Source organism: Phocoena phocoena, chromosome 10 (assembly GCF_963924675.1).
Source record: "Phocoena phocoena chromosome 10, mPhoPho1.1, whole genome shotgun sequence".
In the NCBI taxonomy this organism is placed as follows: domain Eukaryota; kingdom Metazoa; phylum Chordata; class Mammalia; order Artiodactyla; family Phocoenidae; genus Phocoena; species Phocoena phocoena.
This window is the reverse complement of record NC_089228.1, coordinates 31,516,318-31,540,107: the sequence shown is the minus strand read 5'-3', so window position 1 is coordinate 31,540,107 and position 23,790 is coordinate 31,516,318. Positions and strand designations below refer to the sequence as shown.

General features: G+C 40.6%; 1 protein-coding gene and 1 non-coding gene across 21 annotated transcripts in view; both read left to right on the top strand.

Moving 5' to 3' along the window:
- The first annotated feature begins 2,698 nt into the window (after positions 1-2,698).
- LOC136130136 (U6 spliceosomal RNA) lies at positions 2,699-2,803 on the top strand. Its single transcript, XR_010656327.1, has one exon. It is a non-coding gene; the product is annotated as a U6 spliceosomal RNA (small nuclear RNA).
- Positions 2,804-8,665: 5,862 nt separating this feature from the next.
- The window catches only part of SLMAP (sarcolemma associated protein), a 150,339-nt gene continuing 135,214 nt past the window's right edge, over positions 8,666-23,790 (top strand). For all 20 annotated transcript variants that reach the window (XM_065885824.1, XM_065885816.1, XM_065885812.1 and 17 more), the window contains exon 1: positions 8,666-8,863. In XM_065885824.1, coding sequence (XP_065741896.1) covers positions 8,666-8,863 — 198 coding nt within the window. The remainder of the gene's footprint in view (positions 8,864-23,790) is intronic.

Below are 23,790 nucleotides of genomic sequence, written 5' to 3'. Positions count from 1 at the left end.
AATAAGTAGAGATGCTTCATTCTGTGTGGACAAATAGATACAACGTGATGCCATTTTTCTACTTATGGTGGTTATCTCTGGGCAGTGGAATTATGGGTAATTTTAATTTATACATCTCTGTTTTCCAAGTTTTCTACATTACAAATAAAATAATTTTTTAAAAAAAGCATTATATTTTCGTTATTTAGGAGAATGTCTGAATTGTTAGGAAGGGCATGTTGAACTATTTCAGAGTATTGTCATGATGTCTGCAACTCACTGTCAAAAGTTCAGAAAACGTGGGGCTTCCCCGGTGGCGCAGCAGTTGAGAGTCCGCCTGCCGGTGCAGGGGACACGGGTTCGTGCCCCGGCCCGGGAAGATCCCACATGCTGCAGAGCGGCAAAGTTCAGAAAACACACAGATACATAGATAGATATGGCCAAGTGGTAACAACTTTTACTCACAGAGGAGTATATATGTGCGTTCATTGCAATTGTAGTTTTCCTGTACATTTGAAATGTTTTATAATAAAAAGCAAAACTTTAATGGACAGAGATTCTGTGTTGATTTCATATTATTCTAATTATCATTTTCAAGAATAACTTCAGAGTCTAAGAGTAAGAAGATAAGTCACAAAATCAAGGCACGTTTTCTTCGGCAACCATCTTTGCCACTGATACCAAATTATATAATCAGATTCCAGGAGCTAGAGAGATGGACCTGACTGGTTTCGCTTGAAAAGGTCTCATTTCTATAGGGATGCTTGTTCACTGTCAGTAGCCCACTAATTTCTCCTAGCATTTCATGTGTTGTGCTTGTTAACATGCTGGACTTGTACAGAGGAGCCTGGGTTCTCAAAGCAGTATGCCCAACGTGGGACCAGCTCTATAATATGACAGGCCCAGTACAAAGTAAAACTGAGGGACCTTTCGTTAAAAAAGTATTAAGAATTTCAAGACAGCAGAGTCCTCAAGCCCCATGTAAGGTCACACATTCATGAAATCAGCCCTACAGAAAGCCCAGCAGATTCCAGCAACAGTCTTCTCCCACGAAGCCTCATATGCTGAGCATGCTCGGTGGGAATGGGGGTGGAGGAAGAGCAGGCACTATAGACTCATTTTACTGCATAGTCTGTTTACTCATTTCAACCAGTCGTCTTAGGGATGCTTAAGATCAAAGATTCCTGAGAAATCTATGAATTCTCCAAATTATAACCATTCAGTGAGATGCTTTTGACCATTATCTATGACCGTGTTGTACCGTTGTAGGAACAATGCATTTATGTGAAAGAAAAGCTCTAACGGAGCTTATCAAAAGGAAATACAAATAATTACATTAAAAAACGATGATTTGGGGCTTTGCTGGTGGCGCAGTGGTTGGGAGTCCGCCTGCTGATGCAGGGGACACAGGTTTGTGCCCAGGTCCGGAAAGATCCCACATGCCGCGGAGCAGCTGGGCCCATGAGCCATGGCCGCTGAGCCTGCGCGTCCGGAGCCTGTGCTCCGCAATGGGAGAGGCCACAACAGTGAGAGGCCCGCGTACTGAAAAAAAAACAAAAACAAAAAAAACCTGATGATTTAAAATGTTATAGTCTTGGGACTTCCCTGGTGGCACAGTGGTTAAGAATCTGCCTGCCAATGCAGGGGACATGGGTTCGAGCCCTGATCTGGGAAGATCCCACATGCTACGGAGCAATGAAGCCCGTGAGCCACAACTACTGAGCCCACGTGCCACAGCTACTGAAGCCCGCACACCTAGAGCCCGTGCTCCGCAACAAGAGAAGCCACCGCAATGAGAAGCCCGCGCACCGCAATGAAGAGTAGCCCCCGCCCGCCGCAACTAGAGAAAGCCCACGCACAGCAACGGAGACCTAGCACGGCCAAAAATAAATAAAATAAAATAAAATGTTATAGTCTTCCTAGAATAAAGAATATACTTAAAATATTTTTTTAAAAACTCACTAGATGAACAAAACCACCACATAGAAAGTCTCTGATATTTTAATTGATAACTAAGTTATTTAAAAACAAACCCAAATGTACCAATAAAAATTCAGAAAGAAAATGCCTCATGTGGCTTTCTGACCCATCCCTTTTATTCTTAAGCATTTGCTGCGTTCCAGCTAACATTCTTAAATTGATTATAAAAAGCAAGAGAACGCTTCCAGTAATCAAAAAGGGACTTACACAAGAGTGACAAAAATAAATAGAATTTCTTCTCTTCCTCTTCTTTCTCCCCTTGTCCAGGCTTTTTGCTATTGATATAAAGTATTTATCACTTTTAGGAATAAGACTCCTAGTGTTGATTTTCCCATTTCTGATAAATGATATGGTATTTTTTTAAAGGGCATGCCTCATATGGCTTAGAAAAACATCTGGAAGGATATAGCTAATAAACTGTTAATAGTAGCTAGCCCTAGGCTGAGGATTTGTGATGAGGATAGAGAGGATTTTTACTTTCCTTACTGTTGCTTATATGAATATATGCAATGAATATGTATTAGCTTTATCAATCAAAAAAAAAAAAAAAAAAACAAAACACTAAAGAAAATTTTTAAAAAGAAAAAAACCCAAACAACCCAGCACGTACTTTAGATCTAGCATGGTGATTTAGGATCAGTCACTCAATCTCTTTAAGCCTTAGTTTCCTTACCTATAAAATGGGGTTAATACCACACAGAGATGTCATGAAGAAAACGTGTGGTAAATACACCCTCAAGTGCTCGCTTCGGCAGCACATATACTAAAATTGGAACGATAGAGAAGATTAGCATGGCCGCTGCGCAAGGATGACATGCAAATTCGTGAAGTGTTCTATACTTTTAAGAAACGAAATTGAGTTATTTGTAGTGAGGTGGATGGACCTAGAGTCTGTCATACAGAGTGAAGTAAGTCAGAAAGTGAAAAACAAATACTGTATGCTAACATATATATATGGAATCTGAAAAAAAAAAAAAAAGGTCATGAAGAACCTAGGGGCAGGACGGGAATAAAGACGCAGACCTACTAGAGAATGGACTTGAGGACACGGGGAGGGGGAAGGGTAAGCTGGGACAAAGTGAGAGAGTGGCATGTACATATACACACTACCAAATGTAAAACCGATAGCTAGTGGGAAGAAGCTTCATAGCACAGGGTGATCAGCTCGGTGATTTGTGACCACCTAGAGGGGTGGGATAGGGAGGATGGGAGGGAGGGAGACGCAAGAGGGAAGAGATAAGGGGATGTGTGTATATGTATAGCTGATTCACTTTGTTATAAAGCAGAAACTAACACACCATTGTAAAGCAATTATACTCCAATAAAGATGTTAAAAAAATACACCTTCAATAAATGTACCTTCTCTGAGCCTCAGGTTCCTTGCCTGCAAAATGAGGGAGCTGGATTAGTTGTCCATGATCCTTTCGAGAGTTAATCTTCTGATTCCCTCTTTTTATTTTCACAGAAAAAGACTGATGAATGAAAAATAAATGTCTTTACTTGTCTTCAGGTAATTGTTCTTCTTTTATTTCCTGAAGAACCAAGAAGCCAAAAACCAATGAGCAGTACCTCTGGAATTTCTGGGCAACTCCACCCTGGGCACCTGGGAAATGACAGAGTATTTCCACTCATTAGACTCTCCCTGATGAGGAGAGCTTTCCTTATTGTGAAGAAGGTTAAACTTCAGTTTCAAGAAGCTAGTGTGTGCCATTAAAAATATTATATCCTTTCAATTTTAATATTTGACTACTCCAGGTCTCCTCTTTAGTTAGTTTACTTATACGTATTTGCAAACCAGATACTCTACTTAAGCAATTATGCAAGTGTTCCATAATTCATGATATCATATGTCATTGGTTAAAATCCAATTAGATGAGTATCACTTAGGGAGGGTTGCATACTGAATGAGTTTACAGAGTAAACTCTGTAAGTTGAGCTGTCTCTTACACATCTCAAATGCTAATGATTGCCTATCTTTCATGGTACCAGGGTAATAATTTTACAATTCGTTCTTTGTTTTTCTTAGATTGAAAAGTAGCATGGATCATAGCAGTGGTAATAATGATCAGTTTATTAAAAAAGTAAAAACAATAAAGGAAGAGAAAGCGACCACATTGGGAAATACTATCATTCCAAATTTCTCAAAACATAACATGCTTTTTATTTAATTAAAAGATTGTATGGATACAGAATTGTAGAGAGGAACACCCACATGGCTTAGAATTCAAAATATCTCATGTATGAGATGTCTAATTTAAGCCTTTTCTGTGCCTACCAAATACCAGTGGGTGAGGAACGCCTTCATTGCCATTTTAGCATTTCCAGCACCCTGTGTAGCTTGGTGAGATTCTTTACCCTTCCAGGTTATAGCAGTCCTAGCTTTTCTTTGAAAAAAGTGTGAAAAAGCATATTCTATTTAACGTTAATTTTAAGAGATTGTAGTAGAACTCAACATAAAGAGACACTTTTTGTTTCCACATTTATGAACAAGTTTCTCCATATACAAATTAGAGACATTACAACTTGCTCCTTACTGTATGTGGAAGGCTGGAAGAATTCTTTTTCTTTTTCTTTTAATTTATTTATTTTTGGCTGTGTTGGGTCTTTATTGCTGCACACAGGCTTTCTCTAGTTGCAGCGAGTGGGGGCTCCTCTTGTTGCGGAGCACAGGCTCTAGGCACGTGGGCTTCAGTAGTTGTGGCACACAGGCTCAGGCTCAGCAGTTGTGGTTCACAGGCTCAGTAGTTGTGGCGCATGGGATTAGTTGCTCTGCAGCATGTGGGATCCTCCTGGACCAGGGCTCAAACCCATGTCCCCTGCATTGGCAGGTGGAATCTTAACAACTGCACCACCAGGGAAGCCCTGGAAGAATTCTTAATATTAGTAATAATAATAGAAACTAACATTCTCTGAGCATCTATTATTTTCTAGGCATCATTATCGTATTTAATCCTAACATCATTTTATTTAATCCTAACAAGACTCCGTGGGGGTACTATCTACTTTTCTTCAAATGAGGAAATTGAAACTTAGAGAAGGTTAATAATTTATAATTTACAGTGCTTTTAAATGGTGATGTAATGTGTGATTCTGAAACCTTGATTTTCTTTATTCTACTTTGATCTTCTAGGAGAAAGATGGAAATACTCCGAAGACTACTGCATTGCTGGCAAGTCCTTCAGCAACTGAAACCACTTTTCTGTGCCCTTCTTTCTTGACCACCTCTCCTTATGCTCCAGTAATACAGACCTACTTGTAATTCCCTTAAAGTCCTTTTCTCCCGAGTCTCTGGGTGTCTGTAATGTTTCCTTGGCCTAAAATTTCATTATCCCATTACTATCACACTAGCTGGCCTACTCCTACTCATTTTTCATCTCAGTTTAAACTATTCCGCCATGCTCCCATTCCTCTTGATAAACTCATTACAGCAAGAATCTTATTGTGTCATCAACCAAATTGTAAGTAACTCAAGGGAGTCTTTCTTTTTTAATTGTTGTATTTCCAGAGCCTGTCGCAGTAGCTGTTTCCCACATTCAAATTAAATATTTATAGAGTGAATGAATGACAAGAATGCATAAATGACTTATAAGTTCATGCACAGAACTCATTAGGGGATGTGGCGGGTTCTATATTACTTTACTCCACAGAAGTCTAAAAGTTACCACAAGTGAAAAATTTCATCCTCTTATATTAAAACTTTTCAAGATATCCTTATTTTTCTCCAGAATCAAGTACCTGGAAAGAAAGGAAAAAAAAAGTACCTGGAACATGGTAATAATTCAATACATATCTGCTGAAATAGTGAAGAGTGTTAGAAAAGTATATAAGGTCCTTATAATCTAACACATATTCTCTCCAGACTTACTTTGTGCCACTCCTACTTTATCCTGTAATGAGTAACAGTATGTAATTTTCAATCACGTATCAAATATTTATTGAGTTACTATTATGTGCCAGACACATTGGTCCACCATTTCAAATAGCCTTATTCTTTTTCTTGCTAAACCTTCTTCCTGGAAACTTCTGAAGCCATTCATCAAATACCATATTCATTGCCGTTTTCCTACCAGCCTTGTTTCAGTTCAGTTACCTCCTGTAGAAGGCCGTCTCTGACCCCTTTAGCACCCAGTGCTTGTTTCCAACTTAGCCTTAATTACATCAAAGTGAAGTTATCTCTGTTTGTCACCTTCCTCTCCCCATCCCTATCTCACAATACTCAGGTGTACTCTCAGAGGGCATGGATTGAGGTTTTGTTCACCTATGCGTCCCCAGGGCCCAGCACAGAGCTTAGGATAGGGCCCAAACCCTGTATATAAGAATTGAAATGCAAAGTAGTTACTCTTTTAGGAGCAAATGGATTACTACCTTGAATTCTCACAAGAAGTGAGTTAAGTATTATCTCCGTGTAATAGATGACAAAACGAGGCTTGAAGAGGTTTAGAAACGTGCCCAAGGTCACAAAGTGGTGGAGCCTGTTGTCAAAGGAAACTGAAGAATGAAGCCACCACTGATTCTAAATGAGTAAGACTCACTCCCACTGTCTTTTCTTGAAATTTTCGTTTAGATTTTGCAAAATCTTTCCTTCTTCGGACTAATGACTCCTCATCTACCTTAATGTTTTGAGTGGAAGCAGTCCCCCTTTCTTCATATTAGAAATTGTTCGACCACTCTCAGGAAGCAACGTGATGTTAAACTTTATGAAGTCACATTCATTCCGGGGTTGAATCTGAGTTAGGAGCCCTGGGGTACAAGACAGGCCCAGTGAGAAGAAAGGTTGTTTGAAATGGAATGCAGGGACTAAGAAAGAGTGTTCCTCCGGGCAGGATAACACAGTGAAGACTTCAGCAAGGGGAGGATAGACCTTGTTTTAGATGCACAAATCCCAAGGCTTGTGGGAATTTAGTTGCTCACACCTAAGGCGGCTGTGGGGGACTGTGCTGCCCACAGCTAAGATGGATGCTAATAACCTCTCCTTTGGATGGGGTTGTTCGCCTTGCTCAGTGGTATTTTCAACGACGACTATAGTGAATAAAATTTAGTAAAAGTAGGCGCCTTTCACCAAGACGCTAAAGTAGGAATTTGGCAAGTTATGTTTAGAAAACCTTCAACAGGTCAAATTTTTTTCCTGCCCTTAACCAAAATGGTACAGGTTGTCCCACGGTGCTGAAGCGTCTAACCCTTAACTAAGATGGCGTTCGGAGGCTTGTTAAAAATTAGCTTGCCCTCTTTTTCTGCCCTTGTCCATCATGGCTTCCGAGGCATCGATCACGTGACTTCCGGACTACGGCGCGGGAGAGAGGGTAGGAGGGCCCTTGAAGGGTGCGCGTTCCCGTGGCGGTGCACCGGGTAGGTTTCAGTCAGAGTCACTATGGCGGCTGGCGCTGGCAAGGTAAGCTGAGGCGGCGGCGGCAAGGGAAGCTGGACCCGTCGTGGCTTCCGGGCGCCCAATCCCCGCAGCCCGTCCGCAGAGAGGTCGGCCGAGGTCGTGGCCAGTCGCGGGGGCTGGCTCGGGTGGGTTGAGAGGGGCGAAGGCTGAGGCGGGCGGGCACCGGCGGCTGACGGCCGTTTGTTTTCATGTTTGCCCCACCAGATCGGAAAGTTTTCTGCTTCGTCGGGCACAGCCTGAGGGTGTCCCACCGGCCGCGAGTGGTGGAGGCTGCGGCGGACCCAGCCCGGGGCCTCCAGGCCTCTCCCCCAACCTCCGGGCCGGCCTCCCTCCCCCACCTCCTCGTCAGCCCGGAGCTTCGGCTGCCGCCCCTGAGATGCGACCCTCGCGGGGGCGACCCTAAAAGGAGGCGGCCGGTGTGCTGAGCAGCAGCCAGGAGCCCAGGTGTTCGGGGACCAACTTCCTGCGGGTCGAGACCCCGGAGCCTCCCCCGGGTCGCGCCTCGCTCGGTCCGCACCCGCCTGCGGAGCCGGATCCCCGCCCTGGTCGCGGGGACGCCCGCCAGGTGCCCCGGAGTCCCGCCTCGGCCGCTGCCCGCGCCCCCGCCGGTCCCCGCTCCTCGTGCCAAGGACCTCAGCCACCGCCGCCTCGGCCCACGGCGGTCCGGGGACCCCGTGCCACCTCCCGGCCGGCCTCCGCGCAGCAGGGGCAATGCAGACTGTCCCGCTGGCCGTCTAGACCCCTTAACCGCCCCCATCGCCTCTCGTCCCTCCACTCCCGAGGCCCTCGAGGACGGGCGGTGGCTGCTCAGAGGTGCTCAGCTACACCACCTTTCTTCCACCCGAAAGGACCTTTCTGGCCGCACCGACCCTTTCTTCATGCTGCAGTGCTGCAACATTTCCGCCACCGAGGGGGGAAAGCGGCCGCGATCCCAAACAAAACACAAGAATTGGTGTGTGACTCATCTGGTTGTATACCTCCAGTCCTCAAACTGTCTTCCAGGAGTTTTCTTGGCCGAAGCTGTCCAATGTTTGAGCCTTTTCTTCCCAGGGAAGAAGATGGACTGAAAGCTGCCGGTTGGGGACTTTTTGTGATCAGGGCCCTGCTGGGTTTTAAAGGAGGTGATGGGGCTTGCGCTGGCTTGTCTTCCCACCGCAGTGAAGAGTTTTTGATGTTCACTGGTTATGCTTAGACAATGTGCAGTCTGCTTTAATTTAAAATTTGGGGGGGGGATAGGGGTATAGGCTTGTGAAGGGCAGTCCGGATCCGGTGGAACTCCTCTTTGTCCCTGGTAGGAGAGACACCCCAAGTCTGTCCTCGATGCCGTCAGCCTTGGCCATCTTCACTTGTCGCCCGAACTCACACCCGTTTCAGGAGCGTCATGTCTACCTGGACGAGCCTATTAAAATCGGCCGCTCGGTGGCCCGCTGTCGACCAGCACAGAATAATGCTACCTTTGATTGCAAAGTGCTGTCAAGGAACCATGCTCTCGTCTGGTTTGATCACAAGACGGGCAAGGTAATGTCACTACGTTGTCTAACAATTGTTGCTTTTCGTTTCTCTTTGCCCCTTCTGCATAATGAACGTGGGATCCCAGGGCTTGCACCCAGAGGAGACTTTCAGCAAGGCCATGAAACCAACTTTTTGTGTGTCTGGTTCTAGTGGAAATTTGATTGAGGTGGTTGAATGGAAAACAGAGAAGGTATTGTTAATTAAATGCCTCGAGAGGGCGATGGCATCTTGATAACGTGGTCATTCCCAGTGAAATCCCAAACCCTAATTCATTTTAGAAAACTAGATAGCGAAACTTGGCTTCTTGCTTTCAGTCTTTTTAGAAAGGTGAATTTGCAGTTCAGTGCTTGATGAAGCAAGCAGCAGTTCCCAAAGCAATGCAGGGAATCTGCGGCCGGTATTACTCTGGGGCTCAAATGACTTAGTGGTGAGATATAGTTAACACAGTAGCTTTTAGTTGAGTTCAGATCAGGGCTTTTCTAGCAAGGACAGTGTTTGTGTAAATTTATTTTGGAAGATTTGATACATATTTACCTAGGAAGGGATAATTTGCAATTATCAAAGCCAATTTAATTAAGCATGAACAACTAACTTTACGATTTCAGAGTTTTGTTTGCAGGTTGGGTGAACGTATACCAATTGCTTTTGAAAATCACTTTTTGATGTTCTCTTCAGCGCTTAATAAAAGCACTTAATGCCTACTTACAGAGGTGATATTTAAAAATCAGTGTTAAAAATTAATTTATTTTCTGAAATTATATCTAGCTCTATCAGTTATTGCATTACCTGGATGTGATAACTTGAATTTAGCGCTCTTCATTATAAGTGACTGACGATTTTAGCATTTTTATGTTGGCATCCTAATTAACTATACATGTGGTTGCTTATATTGTAAGAATACAAGAAAAAAATTGAGTAAGACCCTTTCAAGTTTTAAAACTATCTCTGTGTGAGGAGAATATACTAAAGAGCTCATGTTTGTGCTTAAACCTCAAGTTTTAGTTAAGCTACTGAATTAGTTCCAACTTAGAGTAAGTTATGTAAGACTAATAAGAATATCTCCGGTTTCACCTCCTGACTTTTTGGTCCCTCTTTCTGAGTTAAATGATTAAGTCTTTTTTAAAAGAAGAATTTAAGTCTTTTAGAAGAGTACTGTTTTGAAATGAAAGAAACCTGAGCCTCAAAAGGAAGAGAGAAAGCATTACTTCTGAATTAAGGAATTATTATATAAATCGTTTTTCAGAGAAAGGAGGAAAAGATTGCCCAAGTGCTGTGTGCTTGCGTAATATCTATATCCTACTCTGTATGTAGGATAAAAACTAAAAAGTATGTTAATTTTTCTGTATAACACCAGATGCTCATTTATTTACCTGTGGAACAGATCCTTTTTTCTCCCTGGAAAGTAAAGTTTGGGTGCCTGAAAGACCTCATAGGTTACCTATAGTAATTTAAAGAACTCATCTTTCCGGCAGTCAAATTCAAACATAGATAGTTGCCTTAATCAGCTTTTACATTTTTGTCCTTTTATGTCCCTGGGCAACAGTTAAGGTGAAACTTAATCAGGTAATACGTTTCTTAAAGTACATTGCAAATGTACCTTCTTTGATTTATTTTGAGATGACTAAGGATAGATCAATAGTGAGTGTTTATTGTATAAATTGAAATATGTTGAAATTTTGAATGAAATTTGTTATTAGAAAACCTTGTCTTTAAAGGATATGCAGCTTATTTCTACCATTTGAACTTTTTTTTCTTTCTAAAACATACTCAGGATGTGAGGCCTTTACTTTAGGGGTAGATATAGCTATTGATTATTTTACCACCTACCACTTAGTCTATTTAAAGCAACCTGTCAGATATTGCCATGTGATCAAATTGTTTTAAGAATTAACTATTTAAAGTTTAGGTTTGGACAGACAGTAGGTTGTTGTTTTTTTTTTTAATCTTTTAATTTGTTCTCAGCAGGAGAAATAAGGAAAAGTACACCTACTCAGCCTTTCCTGAAGCATAAGTCCCTCTTCTATTATTTTTAAAAAAAAATTTTCTATCTATCTATTATTTTTGGCTGCGTTGGGTCTTCCTTGCTGCACGTTCGATTTCTCTAGTTGCGGCGAGCAGGGGCTACTTTTCGTTGCAGTGTGCAGGCTTCTCATTGTGGTGGCTTCTGTTAGGGAGTGCGGGCTCCAGGCATGCAGGCTTCAGTAGTTGTGGCACGAGGGCTCAGTAGTTGTGACTCATGGGCTCTAGAGTGCAGGCTTAGTAGTTGTGGCACTCGGGCCTCGTTGCTCCGGGCACGTGGGATCTTCCCCGACCAGGGCTCGAACCCTTGTCCCCTGCGTTGGCAGGCGGATTCCTAACCATGGTGCCACCAGGGAAGCCCCAGACAGTAGGTTTTGATTGAGCATCTGTTATGTGCCAGGTAGCGTGAGGTACACAGTTACAAAGAAAACCCACAATTAGACCAAATATCATTTATTGTTTTCTCTGTAATAAATTTCCAGTATGAGGATTTGTTACAATTTTATCATAACAGAAGTCCCTAGGGCCTAATATATTTTCCCAGCAAATTTCTTCCTACAACACTAGAATCCCCTCCTTCTTTAAGCATTGCCTCAGGCATGTTCTTTTTGTTTGTTTTTTTCCTCAGACATCTTTAAACTTCAGTTTTCTCTTCTGGGGATAATAATAGTACCTACTGTTGTTTCCAGCATTGAGATAGTCATGTAAATCACTTAGCACCCTGTTCCTGGCCCTTAATAAGGGCTCAGTCCTTAGAGAAGAGGGTGTTTGGGGTCAGGGGGAAAGGGAACCATCTAGGCAGGTCTTTGCAATTTGCTGTAGTGCTATGGAATCTCAGGAAGGTAATGAGACATTTTTTTCTTTCATGTGATGGCATAGGTGGAAGTAATTTTTAAAATTGAAACATGTGAAGAACTTTGCCCCAAATTGGCACCTTACCTGGGAAGTGGAAAATTGGGGTAATATGCCCTTTGGTTGACTTTGAATTTGTGAGTGTTGCATTCTGCATTCATCATTATGGGAGAACCATTAAAAGCTGGAAGAAATTATAAACACTTAAAACTTTCTGATTATTCAAGTAATACATGTTTATTGTAGGAAATTTGCAGAGTGTAGGCAGATGGAAATCTATGTGACATTTTTTAATGCTAAGTTCATGGAATGTGTTATGGTACTTAAAACCTGCATGCTGGAGGGTGACAGGTTTGCCAGAGAGTGGAATTTAATAAGCTTCCCCAAATCACCTACTCAGGGATGTAGCAGTTGGATATTGCCCTGCTTGGTTTCTGGCCCTGTGTATCATCCTTCACTCCTTTTTGGAGGTCATACTCTTCAAATTAGATGGCAGATTATAGGATGGTCATTAACCCTTCTATTGACTCAAGGTACCACTGAACAAGCAAATCTACCCATATGGTGGTTACATAGAAGAGATAGTAAGTGGACTGCCTCCTTCTGATTTGGATGGCCCTATTTGATTTGAGGCTTTGTGGACCAGCGATAGTCTAGTGGTGGACACAGTAGTTTATTTCCAGTCTCACTGTAGTTTACCTAGTAGTAAGTAGTAGTAGTAGTTGTCTACTTCCAGGTTCACTTTTTTACTTAAATTCAGCACTTATTTTTGGGCACCTGTTCTATCATGATCTGTTTCAGTGGAGAGCATAGTGGTGGGGTGGGGGCATGGGGGGAAAATGATGAGAATTGGTAAGAAATTGTTACTCCTTTTTAGGGGCTTATATTTGGATAGAGAGGGTGACTAAACACCTTGAGAACAGTTGATTTGAGATAAGACAGTATTATATAAGTTCAAATGGCAAGAGAGTGATGGTGTTTGAATTAGACTTCAAAACAGGAGTGGACAGGTACAGGTTAAGAAAGGGTGCTTTTATGGGTTGTGTTTGTGTGTGAGGGGATGAGGGTGGAATAAAACAGACAAAAGCAAGTTATTTTGAATGATTTGGACATCTTCCAAACACTGAGGAAACTGATTTTGTTGGATAGAAGGTCTTGGATAGTAGCTATGGGTGAACATTCATTGTGTGTGGTGTTTTCATGTTTCTGCCTTGTTTTTGGAATTAGTTTTCAGACCTTGGAGGAGAAGGTCTCTGCCTTATGTGTCTGTTTCCTATTATTTCTTGTTAAGTAGATGTTGAGTAACTGAAGCTGAGTAGATACCCTGGTGCCAGGTTGTGGAATGCCTTTGTTGCCAAACTAAGGGCATGGACCCATGGGTTATGGAAGGCCCAGGAGAGTTCTATGCCGAGCATTGACATACCAAAACCATTATTTAAGAGTGATAAAACGTCCACGTGTAGAGAGGCATGGAGCAAGTAAAAACGGGTAACTGTTAGCTTAACTAAACTTATTGTGTACATTGTACCATGCCCTGTTCTAAATGCTTTACGTGTTAACTTATTTAATACTTAAATATCTAAGATAGGTGCTTATTTTTCCCATATTAACATATGAGGAAATTAAGGCACAGAGTGATTAGATTAGGTTAACTTGCCCAAGTTCATATAGCTAATAAATGGTAGAGGTGGGATTTGAACTGAGGTTTTCTGACCCTTGAATCCAAGCTCTTAACCGTTTTGCTATTCCAAGGCTTTGTAAAATTTTAGATATGATGTCATGTTGTAGGGGTGTGGGCCGGGTTAATAGTAGGAAAGAAAATGACTAAATGCCAGAAAATGAAAAAAGACAAATGTGTTAACTTGTCTGTTAGGACTTCAGCAAAGAGAGAAGGTCTGTATGGACTGGAGATGTTAGGAAGGGTTTCATGGATAGATGGTTTCATGGACGAGATGCAATTTGAGCTAGACCTTAGGACTTTTTGAATAGGGCAGAATGTAGATGGAGTCAGTCGGAAAGGAGTTTTGGGTGGGAAGAATTGCTCAAGTAAAGGCATAGAAGCAGGAATGATGTGGCACGTTTCAAGGACATTGCAAGAAAGTCATTGCAAAGGAGAAATCTGCAGAATTTGACAACCAGGATTGTTTCTTCCTTCTTCCTTCCATATGACTGCAAAGATCCTGGCCTCAGCTTCTGGGGAGAGTGGCAGATCATACGTTCATTGATTTTGTTTGTATTATGTTTCAACAGATACCTGGTTTTTTTTGTTTGTTTGTTTTTGTTTTTATTTACAGAAGTTACAAAGGTCATTAAGAGAAAGACATGTATTTGACATGTTATATTTAATGTGCATTAATGTAAACGTGTTCAGAAGGCCTGGTTATGTATCCACAGCACATCATCATTTCCTTCTATGTTACTTTTAACAGTAGTGGAAAGTTAATGAAATATTTTGTCTATTATTTCAAGTTGTTAAAAATATGGTTGGTGTATACACTTAAAACATTTTTGTTCTACTTAGTTATTTGACTTTACTCCTTGGCTTAAATTTATTCTTTACCTTCTCAGGCTCCTGTTCGGTATTTATGTTAGAGCTTAGTATCTATTCTCTTTTATAAATAGGGAGGAGGGTGTCTGTCATTTAGAGTTTTAAGTGAAAAGATTGTGAGATTGGTTCTTAATGTATATCAGTTACTTGAATCCAGAAAAATGGTGGCATTTGTTAGCTGCAGAAATGTTCTAAGGACTCTTTCCTGCCCATGCTTCTCTCACTACCACTACCAGTAGATGAGCAGTTTATACGCCTGCTCAAAATCTATGTTGTTTGCTCCTTTAATTTTTTTTTTGCCCCATTAATTTTTAACATGATATACAAAACCTTCAAAATCATCTCTCATTCCTTTTTTTTTCCTGCTTCGTTTTCTATTACTGTTTTTTTCCTTTGCCCCAGACTCTGTGCAGTAGCTATGTGACAGTGCTCATTGTTCCTAGAAAAAGTGCCATTTTTGCTGTTTTGACTTCCAGAATGCCTTTTCCCCTTCATCCTAGTTCCAATGTGACACCTTCCCTGACTCCCACTGAGGAATTAATTGCTTCTTCCTCTATACTCCCATAGAACTTTGTATATAATTTCGTTATGAGACACAACAAAATAATTATGACGCAAATGCGCTATTGCTCTGCCAGATGTGAGCTCTTGAGAACAAGGGAATAGGCACTACATAAATGCTTGAATGAGTGAAATGTGAACAATGGAGCAGTTTCTGTTTCTGCAGACCCTGAGGAGGGTCAAAGAGCAGAAGGTCATTCGAGTTAGTTCTCAGTTTGAGATCATGGACTCAGTTTCCAATACATGGTGTTTGTATAAATCATTACTTATTGAGAATTTGCAGTGTGCAAGACACTTTGCCGAGTGTTTTGGTATCTTAGATAATCTTGTGATTGGTGATATTATGAATTTTGAGCCATTACATATATATCCATTCTCATGCAAAATAATACTTTTAAGGGTTTAATGATATTCAGAATGCTTTCTTATTTCCCTTGATCTGTATAACACTTAGGAGGTAGGTAGAGCAACACAGACTGGCTCCATTTTATGAAAAAAGAGTTTGCTGTTTAGAGGTTATTTGCACAAGGTCATCTCTTAGTAACTGTGGAGAGTTGGAACCAGAATCTAGATTGTTTCCCTCTGAGATAAAAGCCAACTGCTAGACATTTATTCTGAACTATCTTATTATGGAATGAACAATTATTGTAATGAAAATCTGTCTTTTGCTCTCTTGAAGGGTAATCTAAGCTATTATTTTCTGGAAGTATAACTAAAAAGCTTGTCATATGACAGACTTTCAAAGACTGAGAGAATCTGAGTTAATTATTTCTCTGAGTCAGCTAGCATTTTTTAAACATACCCCTACTACTCCTAGCAATAAATATATTTTTTCTTACGTTTGCATTCATGCAACTGATTTGGATTTGAGTGTTTATGCAAATGGATGAAACAGCCTTGGAAAAACTTGTGTGCCGTGTAAATTTTTAATTCTTTAAAGAGAATAGCTGACAGGTGTAAAGAAAAAAAGTAAAGTTTATATAGGCACTTGAAAACATGGAAGCCTTTGGTGATTCTGCTGTATTCTTTGTCAAATATGTAATCTGGGTTAGATTTTCATTTAAAGACATTGGAAACTTTGTTTTCTTATTTATTTGCATTAAAGTTTTATCAGTACTTTCAGGCTTATGATTTTATCTACATTTATAACTACTGACTTATTCTAGCTGAGTCAAGTAGAAATGAATTTCCAATATGGACCTTCAAGCTATTCTTCCTTTTTTTATTTTTCACTTACAAAAATAATGGATACATTCTCATAAAAATTGAAGCAATAAGGACGTATGTGGAGTATATATATGTCCTCCTTCACATAGGTACCTCTTATCCTCTTCCCTTCCTCTAGAAGTAACTTTTGTTATTAGTTTGGTATGTAATTTTCAGAGCTTTTTCTGTGCATTTGTCTACTTGGGTATGTAGATAAGTAAGGTTTTTTGTTGTTGTTACTTTTTTTTCATAAGCAATTGGATCATAATTTTAAATGTACTTTTTAGCTGATGATATCAAGTGAATTATGCTCAGCTTATCTGAAATGTGTTAATATGCTCTAGGTTGTGGCCAGCATCCAGACTGCTGTAAAATTAATATCATTTTTTTGAGCACTTACCAGGTGGTATACTGAGTTTTATATGCATTATCTCATTTAATCCTCACAACAGACTTTTGAATTTGTTAGTGGTATTATCCTCAGGATGAGAAAGCTGAGCTTCAGGAAGGTGAAGGAATTTGTTCAGGGTAGCACAGAGAGTGGTGAAGTCAGGATTTGAACCCCAGTCATCTGATTGCAGAATGCATGCTCTTGATCGCTCTGTTGCTTGCTACCTCAGCACCTCCGCACAGTTAGTCATTGTTAATCTCATCACCAACCAGTTAGTGAGCAATAGATCAAAAGAAAAAAATATATTGAAATAAAAACCTTATTGTCTATTAACTCGTAGATATTTTGGTAGTAAATCTGTGTAGAGTTTTAATTGAAGATCAGTTCCTCAAACAATATTTATTTATTACTTAAAATTTTACAATTTGAAAAAAACACCTCTACATGTAAAGATATTAGAGTATCACTGTTCAGATACTATAATATACTAAAAAAGATACTCTTTCATTGGATAATTTTTTAGTATGCTTTATTTTTATTGAGGTATAGTTGATTTACAAAATATAAGTTTCAGGTGTACAACATAGTGGTTCACAATTTTTCAAGATTATACTCCATTTAAAGTTATTATAAAATATTGGCTATATTCCCTGTGCTGTAGTTTATCCTTATAGCTTATGTATTTTATTCATAGTAGTTTGTACCTCTTAATCCCCTACCCCTATCTTTTCCCTCTCCGCACTGGTAACCACTAGTTTCTTCTCTATATCTGTGAGTCTGTTTCTGTTTGTTATATTCATTGGTTTATTTTTTAAATTCCACATATAAGTGATAATATGCAGTATTTGTCTTTCTCTTTCTGACTTATTTCACTAAGCATAATACCCTCCAGGTCCATTCATGTTGTTGCAGATGGAAAAATGTCATTCTTTTTTATGGCTTAGTAGTATTCTGTTGTACATATATGCCACACCTTCTTTATCCATTCATCTGTTGATGGACATTTATTTTGCTTCCATGTCTTGGCTGTTGTAAACAATGCTGCTATGAACATTGGGGTGCATGTATCTTTTTGAATTAGTGTTTTTGGGGTTTTTTGTTTTTGGCTATACACCCAGGAGTGGAATTGCTGGATCATATGGTAGTTCTCTTTTCAGTTTTTTGAAGAGTCTTCATATTGTTTTCCACAGTGGCTACACCAATTTACAGTCCCACCAACAGTGTACAAGAGTTCCCTTCTTTCCACATCCTTCATTGGATAATTTCTAAGTATAGTATGTTTGGAGGTTGTATTTTAAATTATATATGTGACCTCCCCCTATAAGTAAATCTAATTTAGAAAAAAATGAATATATTTGGTTTTTTAACTTTAAATATAGAAATATTAACTGTATTATTAGATGCCAGTTATGTTTCCTTCCACTTCAGAAGTTCAGGGATAGAAGATAAGATAATGCTGTATGTTACTAGTATAGCAATGGTAGTTATGCTTGTAGAATAAACAAAATTTGTAGCTCTGAATTTTTTGGAAAATTTTGCGTAGTAAAAAGGAATGATACAGAGTTATCATATAAGCCAGCAATTCTACTCCTTTGTATATACCCAAGAGAAATCAAAACATATGTCCACACAAAAACTTGTACAAATGTTCATTGTAAAAAAGAAAAAACCAACCCAATGTCCTTCAACTGATGAGTGGGTAAATAAAATGTGGTATACTATATAAAGGAATATTATTTGGTAATTAAAAGGAATGAAATATTGATACATACTACAACATGGATGAACCTTGAAAACACTATGTTCAGTGAAAGGCCACATATTGTTTAATTCTGTTTATATGAAATGTGTAGGATAGGCAAATCCATAGAGAGAAAGTAGATTAGTGGTTTCCAGGAGCAGGAGGTGATGGTTAATTTTATATGTCAACTTGGTGAGGCCGTGGTGTGCAGTTTTTGGTTAAATACCAGTCTAGATGTTGCTGTGAAGGTATTTTAAAAATGTGATTAACGTTTAAATCAGTAGGCTTTGAATAAAGCAGATTACCCTCCAGAATGTGAGTCTTATCCAATTAGTTGAAGGCCTTAAGAGAAAAGACTGAGGTTCCCCCAAAGAAGGAATTCTGCCTTCAGAGAGCCATCTTACTCAAGACAGCAACAGCACTTCTTCCCTTCTCAAGCCGGCTGGCCTGCCCTGCAAATTTCAGTTGACAGCCCCCAGAATGTTATGTGAGCTAATTAAAATAAATCTCTCTCTCTGTATATATATACATCCTACTGGCTCTGTTTCTCTGGAGAACCCTGAGTAATGTTATACATGGAGTGACTGCTGAATGGGTACAGGTTTCTCTTTGGGATGACCAAAATGTTATAAAAATGATTGTGGCATTTAAAAAATTTTTTAAAAATCGTGGTGATGGTTGCTCTGAATTGTACACTTTAGATTGGTGAATTGTATGGTGTGTGAATTATATCTCAAAATGCTCTTATAAAAAAAGAGGACTGGGCTTCCCTGGTGGCACAGTGGTTGAGAGTCCGCCTGCCGATGCAGGGGACATGGGTTCGTGCCCCGGTCCAGGAAGATCCCACATGCCGCGGAGCGGCTGGGCCCGTGAGCCATGGCCGCTGGGCCTGCGCGTCCGGAGCCTGTGCTCTGCAGCGGGAGAGGCCATAGCAGTGAGAGACCCGCGTACCGCAAAAAAAAAAGAGGACTGTTAGATGGAGTCATAGGTTAGTGAAAGCAGGTTAGTGTGGAGGAAGTGGAAGAATGTAGAGTTCAGTGTGGATAGTCTAGCAGAGCAGCTTTTGAAGTACTGTGTGGCTTAATTTCTGTCACTAGTTTCTTAGTGTGAATGTCTTACTCTTGGTTAGACTTTTTTTTATTGAATTTAGTAGATGGTGTTTCGAAATTTAACTACATTTGTTGAAACAAAAGTCTAACCAAGAGTAAGATATGAATACTGAAGAGGTAGAGACAAAATTTTGGTATTATTGAGAAGCTCTAGTGCCAAAGTCTTAATGTGGGAGTTGAGAAATGGTTGGAAAGATGCAATTTATAAGTCCCAGTCTGAACGTGGGAATCTTAAGATATTAATTTTTCTCACCAGTGCATCTTTTGCATATGCAGGCCTATAGAGCATGGTAAAATATTGTTAGAATGAATGGTGTTGTCTTGACTAGAAGGAAGTAGTCGTTTAAATTATAGTTGAACTTAAACTGGGACCATTCCTAGTCCTTAACAAGTATCTGAGTGTCTCATGTGTGCAGTGTCGTGCCCAGCAGATAGTACTGAAAAATATAGTTACAATACAAATAAGTCCAACAATAGAAGTATCTACGAATCATAGTTTCCAAGGAGCTAAGGGAGTGATGTATTCCTTCCCTAGGGTTGGGGGCAGCAAATATGGAAGGAATGAAGAGGGCTTCATAGACAAAGTTGTTTTTAAGCTACTGTATGAAGAGTGAGCATTTACTCTCTGTATAAAATAGAGCAGGGCATTCCAGCCCCAGGGAATAGTGTGTGTTTAAGGCAGAAAAGCCTGAAGAGAATGATGTATTCTGGGAAATGCAAACCCAGAAGTTAGCAGAATTGAGGAGGGGAAGATAGAGCTGCTATCAAATCTTTGGGGTCATTGAACACTGCTGGTAGAAGTTTTAGGGTTGGACTACCTGAGTTGGAATCCTGGCTCCATTGCTTGCCAGGTGTGTGACCTTGAGGAGTCTCTGTGCCTTAGTTTTCCTCATCTAAAAATGAGGCTAATAGTGAGATTCACCTCATAGGATTGTTGTAGAGATCATGGGAATTCTTGTAAAGCAGTTAGCAGAATGTTTGGCACAGAATAAGTACAAACAGTCCCTGATTTACAGTAGTTCAATTTAGGATTTTTCGACTTCATGATGGTATGAAAGTGATAATACATTCAGTAGAAACAGTACTTAAGATTTTGATCTTTTCCTGCAAAATGTGGTATGATACTCCCTTGTGGTGCCGGGCAGCGACAGCAAGCCACGGCTCCCAGTCAGCTCTACAATCCCAAGGGTAAACAGCCAGTACACTTACAACCATCTGTGCCCATACAACCATTCTGTTTTTCATTTTTAGTATAATACTCAATAAATTACATGAGATATTCAACACTTTATTATAAAATAGGCTTTGTGTTAGATGGTTTTTCCCAACTGTAGGCTAATATAAGTGTTCTGAGCATGTTTAAGGTAGGCTAGACTAAGCTGTGATGTTCGGTAGGTTAGGTGAATGAAATGCATTTTCAGCTTACTTACAATGGGTTTATTGGGACATAACACCATCATAAGTCTAGGAAGATCTGTGTTCAGTAGCTTGTGGCTATTTTAATTTTTCTTTATATTTTTAGTTGGTGTGTTTGCACGGTAAGACCTGTATGCTTATTTTTTTTAATTGTTAAAAAGGTTTTCTTCTTCGAATATCTGCCTTTCGAGTCTCCTCAACTAAGTTATTTGATACCTTTGAATGTGTTAAAGAAATAGTGTGATACAGTAAAAAAAAAATTTGGTCTTTGTCCCAGGTTCCTGGCTCACAACTCCTAAAACTCGTGGAATCTCCTGAGTGATAAGAGTGTCTCTTGTATGCTAATAAGATGACTGGTGACTGGGAGCCCCTGGATAGCTTCAGGATGGTACTGGTCACCAGAAAGACTAAGTGATTAGAGGGTTGGAACTTTGGGGCCCGCTTACCAATCTCTGGGAAGAGGAGGGGTAGCAGGATGAAGATTGAGTTATATAAAAACTCTTGAACAGTGAGATTCAGGGAGCTTTTGGTTTGGTGATCACATCGAGGTGCTGGGAGGGTGGCTCACCAGAGAAAACATGGAAGCTCCTAGCCCTTTTCCTCATACCTTGCCCTTTGCAATTCTTTCATTTGACCATTCCTAAATTGTATCCGTGTTGCAAGTATCGGTGACAACCTGGGACTTTTGACTGGCGGTAGAAGTGGGGGCAGTCTTGTGGGACTGAGCCCTTAATCTTTGGGGTCTGACATTAACTCCGGGTAGATAGTGTCAGAGTTGAATTGAATTTTAGGACACTCGGCTTGTCTCAGAAAATTGGAGTAGTGTTAGAAAAGACAGCCACACATTTGGTATCTGAAGTGTTGTGAGTAAAAGCAGTTCAAATAGTCTTCTGATTAATATCCATTGTCCAGTACTGCCAAGTTTGTATGCTTTCCCTGTTAAAAGGAATAAAAATCATTAGCATACTTGGCTTACCTTACTTGAAGATATGGAGTTAAAGGAGTTGAGTAAGTTATATGATGAGAATCTAGTTAATCAATCAGGAAACATGTAAGAGTGTATATGCTATATTAGGCAACATGGGGCATAATGAAAGTATTAAGATATCACTTCAGTCTTTGAGGAGCTTATAGTTTAATTGGGAAGCCAGACCTAGCCTCATAAACAACTAGGGAAGAATTAAGTTCTAAATGGAATTAAGAGCTCTATGTGATTAAGGTGGAGAAGGCTTGAATTGGACCCTGAAGATTTAGGATAGAAAATAACAGGTGTCGGTTTTCCCTGGTGCCGCAGTGGTTGAGAGTCCGCCTGCCGGTGCAGGGGACACGGGTTCGTGCCCCGGTCGGGGAAGATCCCACATGCTGGGGAGAAGCTAGGCCTGTGAGCCATGGCCGCTGAGCCTGCACGTCCGGAGCCTGTGCTCCGCAGCGGGAGAGGCCACAGCAGTGAGAGGCCCGTGTACTGCAAAAAAAAAAAAAAAAAAGAAAATAACAGGTGTCCTTGGTGTATAAAGGTCTGCATGAAAAGGCGTAAAGCCAGAGGGATAATCTGGAGGCAGCTGTGTGTTAAGGAGCTCTACTGCTGGATTGAGCAGGTAGTTTAGGTTAAATGACAGAGGTGAACTTGTCAGGTTCCATTACAGGAAGGCTGTGGAGGTGGGGCAATAGGGCAGAAATCTTTAGGGAACCAAGTTCCAAGCCCTGGGATTAAGAATCTTGGATTTGTAGTTTAGGGGAAAGCCATGCCTCCCCTTAACCCAGCCAAATTACCCTACTAACTAAAATGGTATGTTTTGTAGTGGGTTATGAAACACCCATCTGCTTTAATAAGCTGACTTTATAATAAAGTGATTGGAAAGTGGTGAGGATTTGATTCATAGTGAGTAGACAAAATTCGAAGTTTCCACAGTATGATTTCTTATTTTCAAGATGGTTTCTCTCTTGGCATGTTAAAAGATTGCATTTGTGTGCCTCATTTTAAGGTAGACTTTTTTTGTCAGTCACTTTAAGTTCTGGAATAAACTTATTTAAATACCATTTCAGGGGGCTTCCCTGGTGGCGCAGTGGTTAAGAATCCACCTGCCAATGCAGGGGACACAGGTTCGAGCCCTGGTCCGGGAAGATCCCACATGCTGCGGAGCAACTAAGCCCTTGTGCCACAACTACTGAGCCTGTGCTCTAGAGCCCACAAGCCACAACTACTGAGCCTGCGTGCCAAAACTACTGAAGCCCATGCACCCTAGAGCCCGCACACTGCAACTACTGAGCCCATGCGCCACAACTACTGAAGCTCATGCACTCTAGGGCCCATGTGCAACAACTACTGAGCCCATGAGCTGCAACTACTGTAATCTGTGCGCCTAGAGCCTGTGGTCTGCAACAAGAGAAAGCACCTCAATGAGAAGCCTGTGCACTGCAACGAAGAGTAGCCCCTGGTCGCTTCAACTAGAGAAAGTCCACTTGCAGCAGTGAAGACCCAGTGCAGCCAAAAAAAGAAAGAAATTTTACTTCCCTGGTGGTCCAGTGGTAAAGAATCTGCCTTCCAACACAGGGAATGTGGGTTCTATCCTTGGTCGGGGAACTAAGATCCCACGTGCCACAGGGCAACTAAGCCTGTGCACCACTACTACTGAGCTTGCATGCCTCAACAAGAGAGCCCGTGTGCCACAAACTACAGAGCCCACACGCTGTGGACCCTATGCTCCACAACTAAAGAAATGCCTGCTAGAGAAGCCCATGCACCACAACTAGAGAGAAGCCTGCTAGAGAGAAGTCCATGTACCACAACTAGAGAGAAGCCTGCATGCCACAACGAGAGAGAAGCCTGCACGCTGCAACGAAAGATCCCATATGACTCAACAAACATCCTGCTTGCTGCAACTAAGAGCCCTCACAGCCAAAAAAAAAATTTGTCTTTTTTTTTTTTTTTTTAAGTCTCTTGTTAGAGAATATAGACTATCTTTATGCCCTTGGTGTACGGAAGGATACCATAAATAATTCACAAAAAGAACACATTGAAGTAAAATATTGATAAATTCAAATACATTAAAATTAATTTTGTTCGTTAAAATAGAATGAAAAAATGAAGAA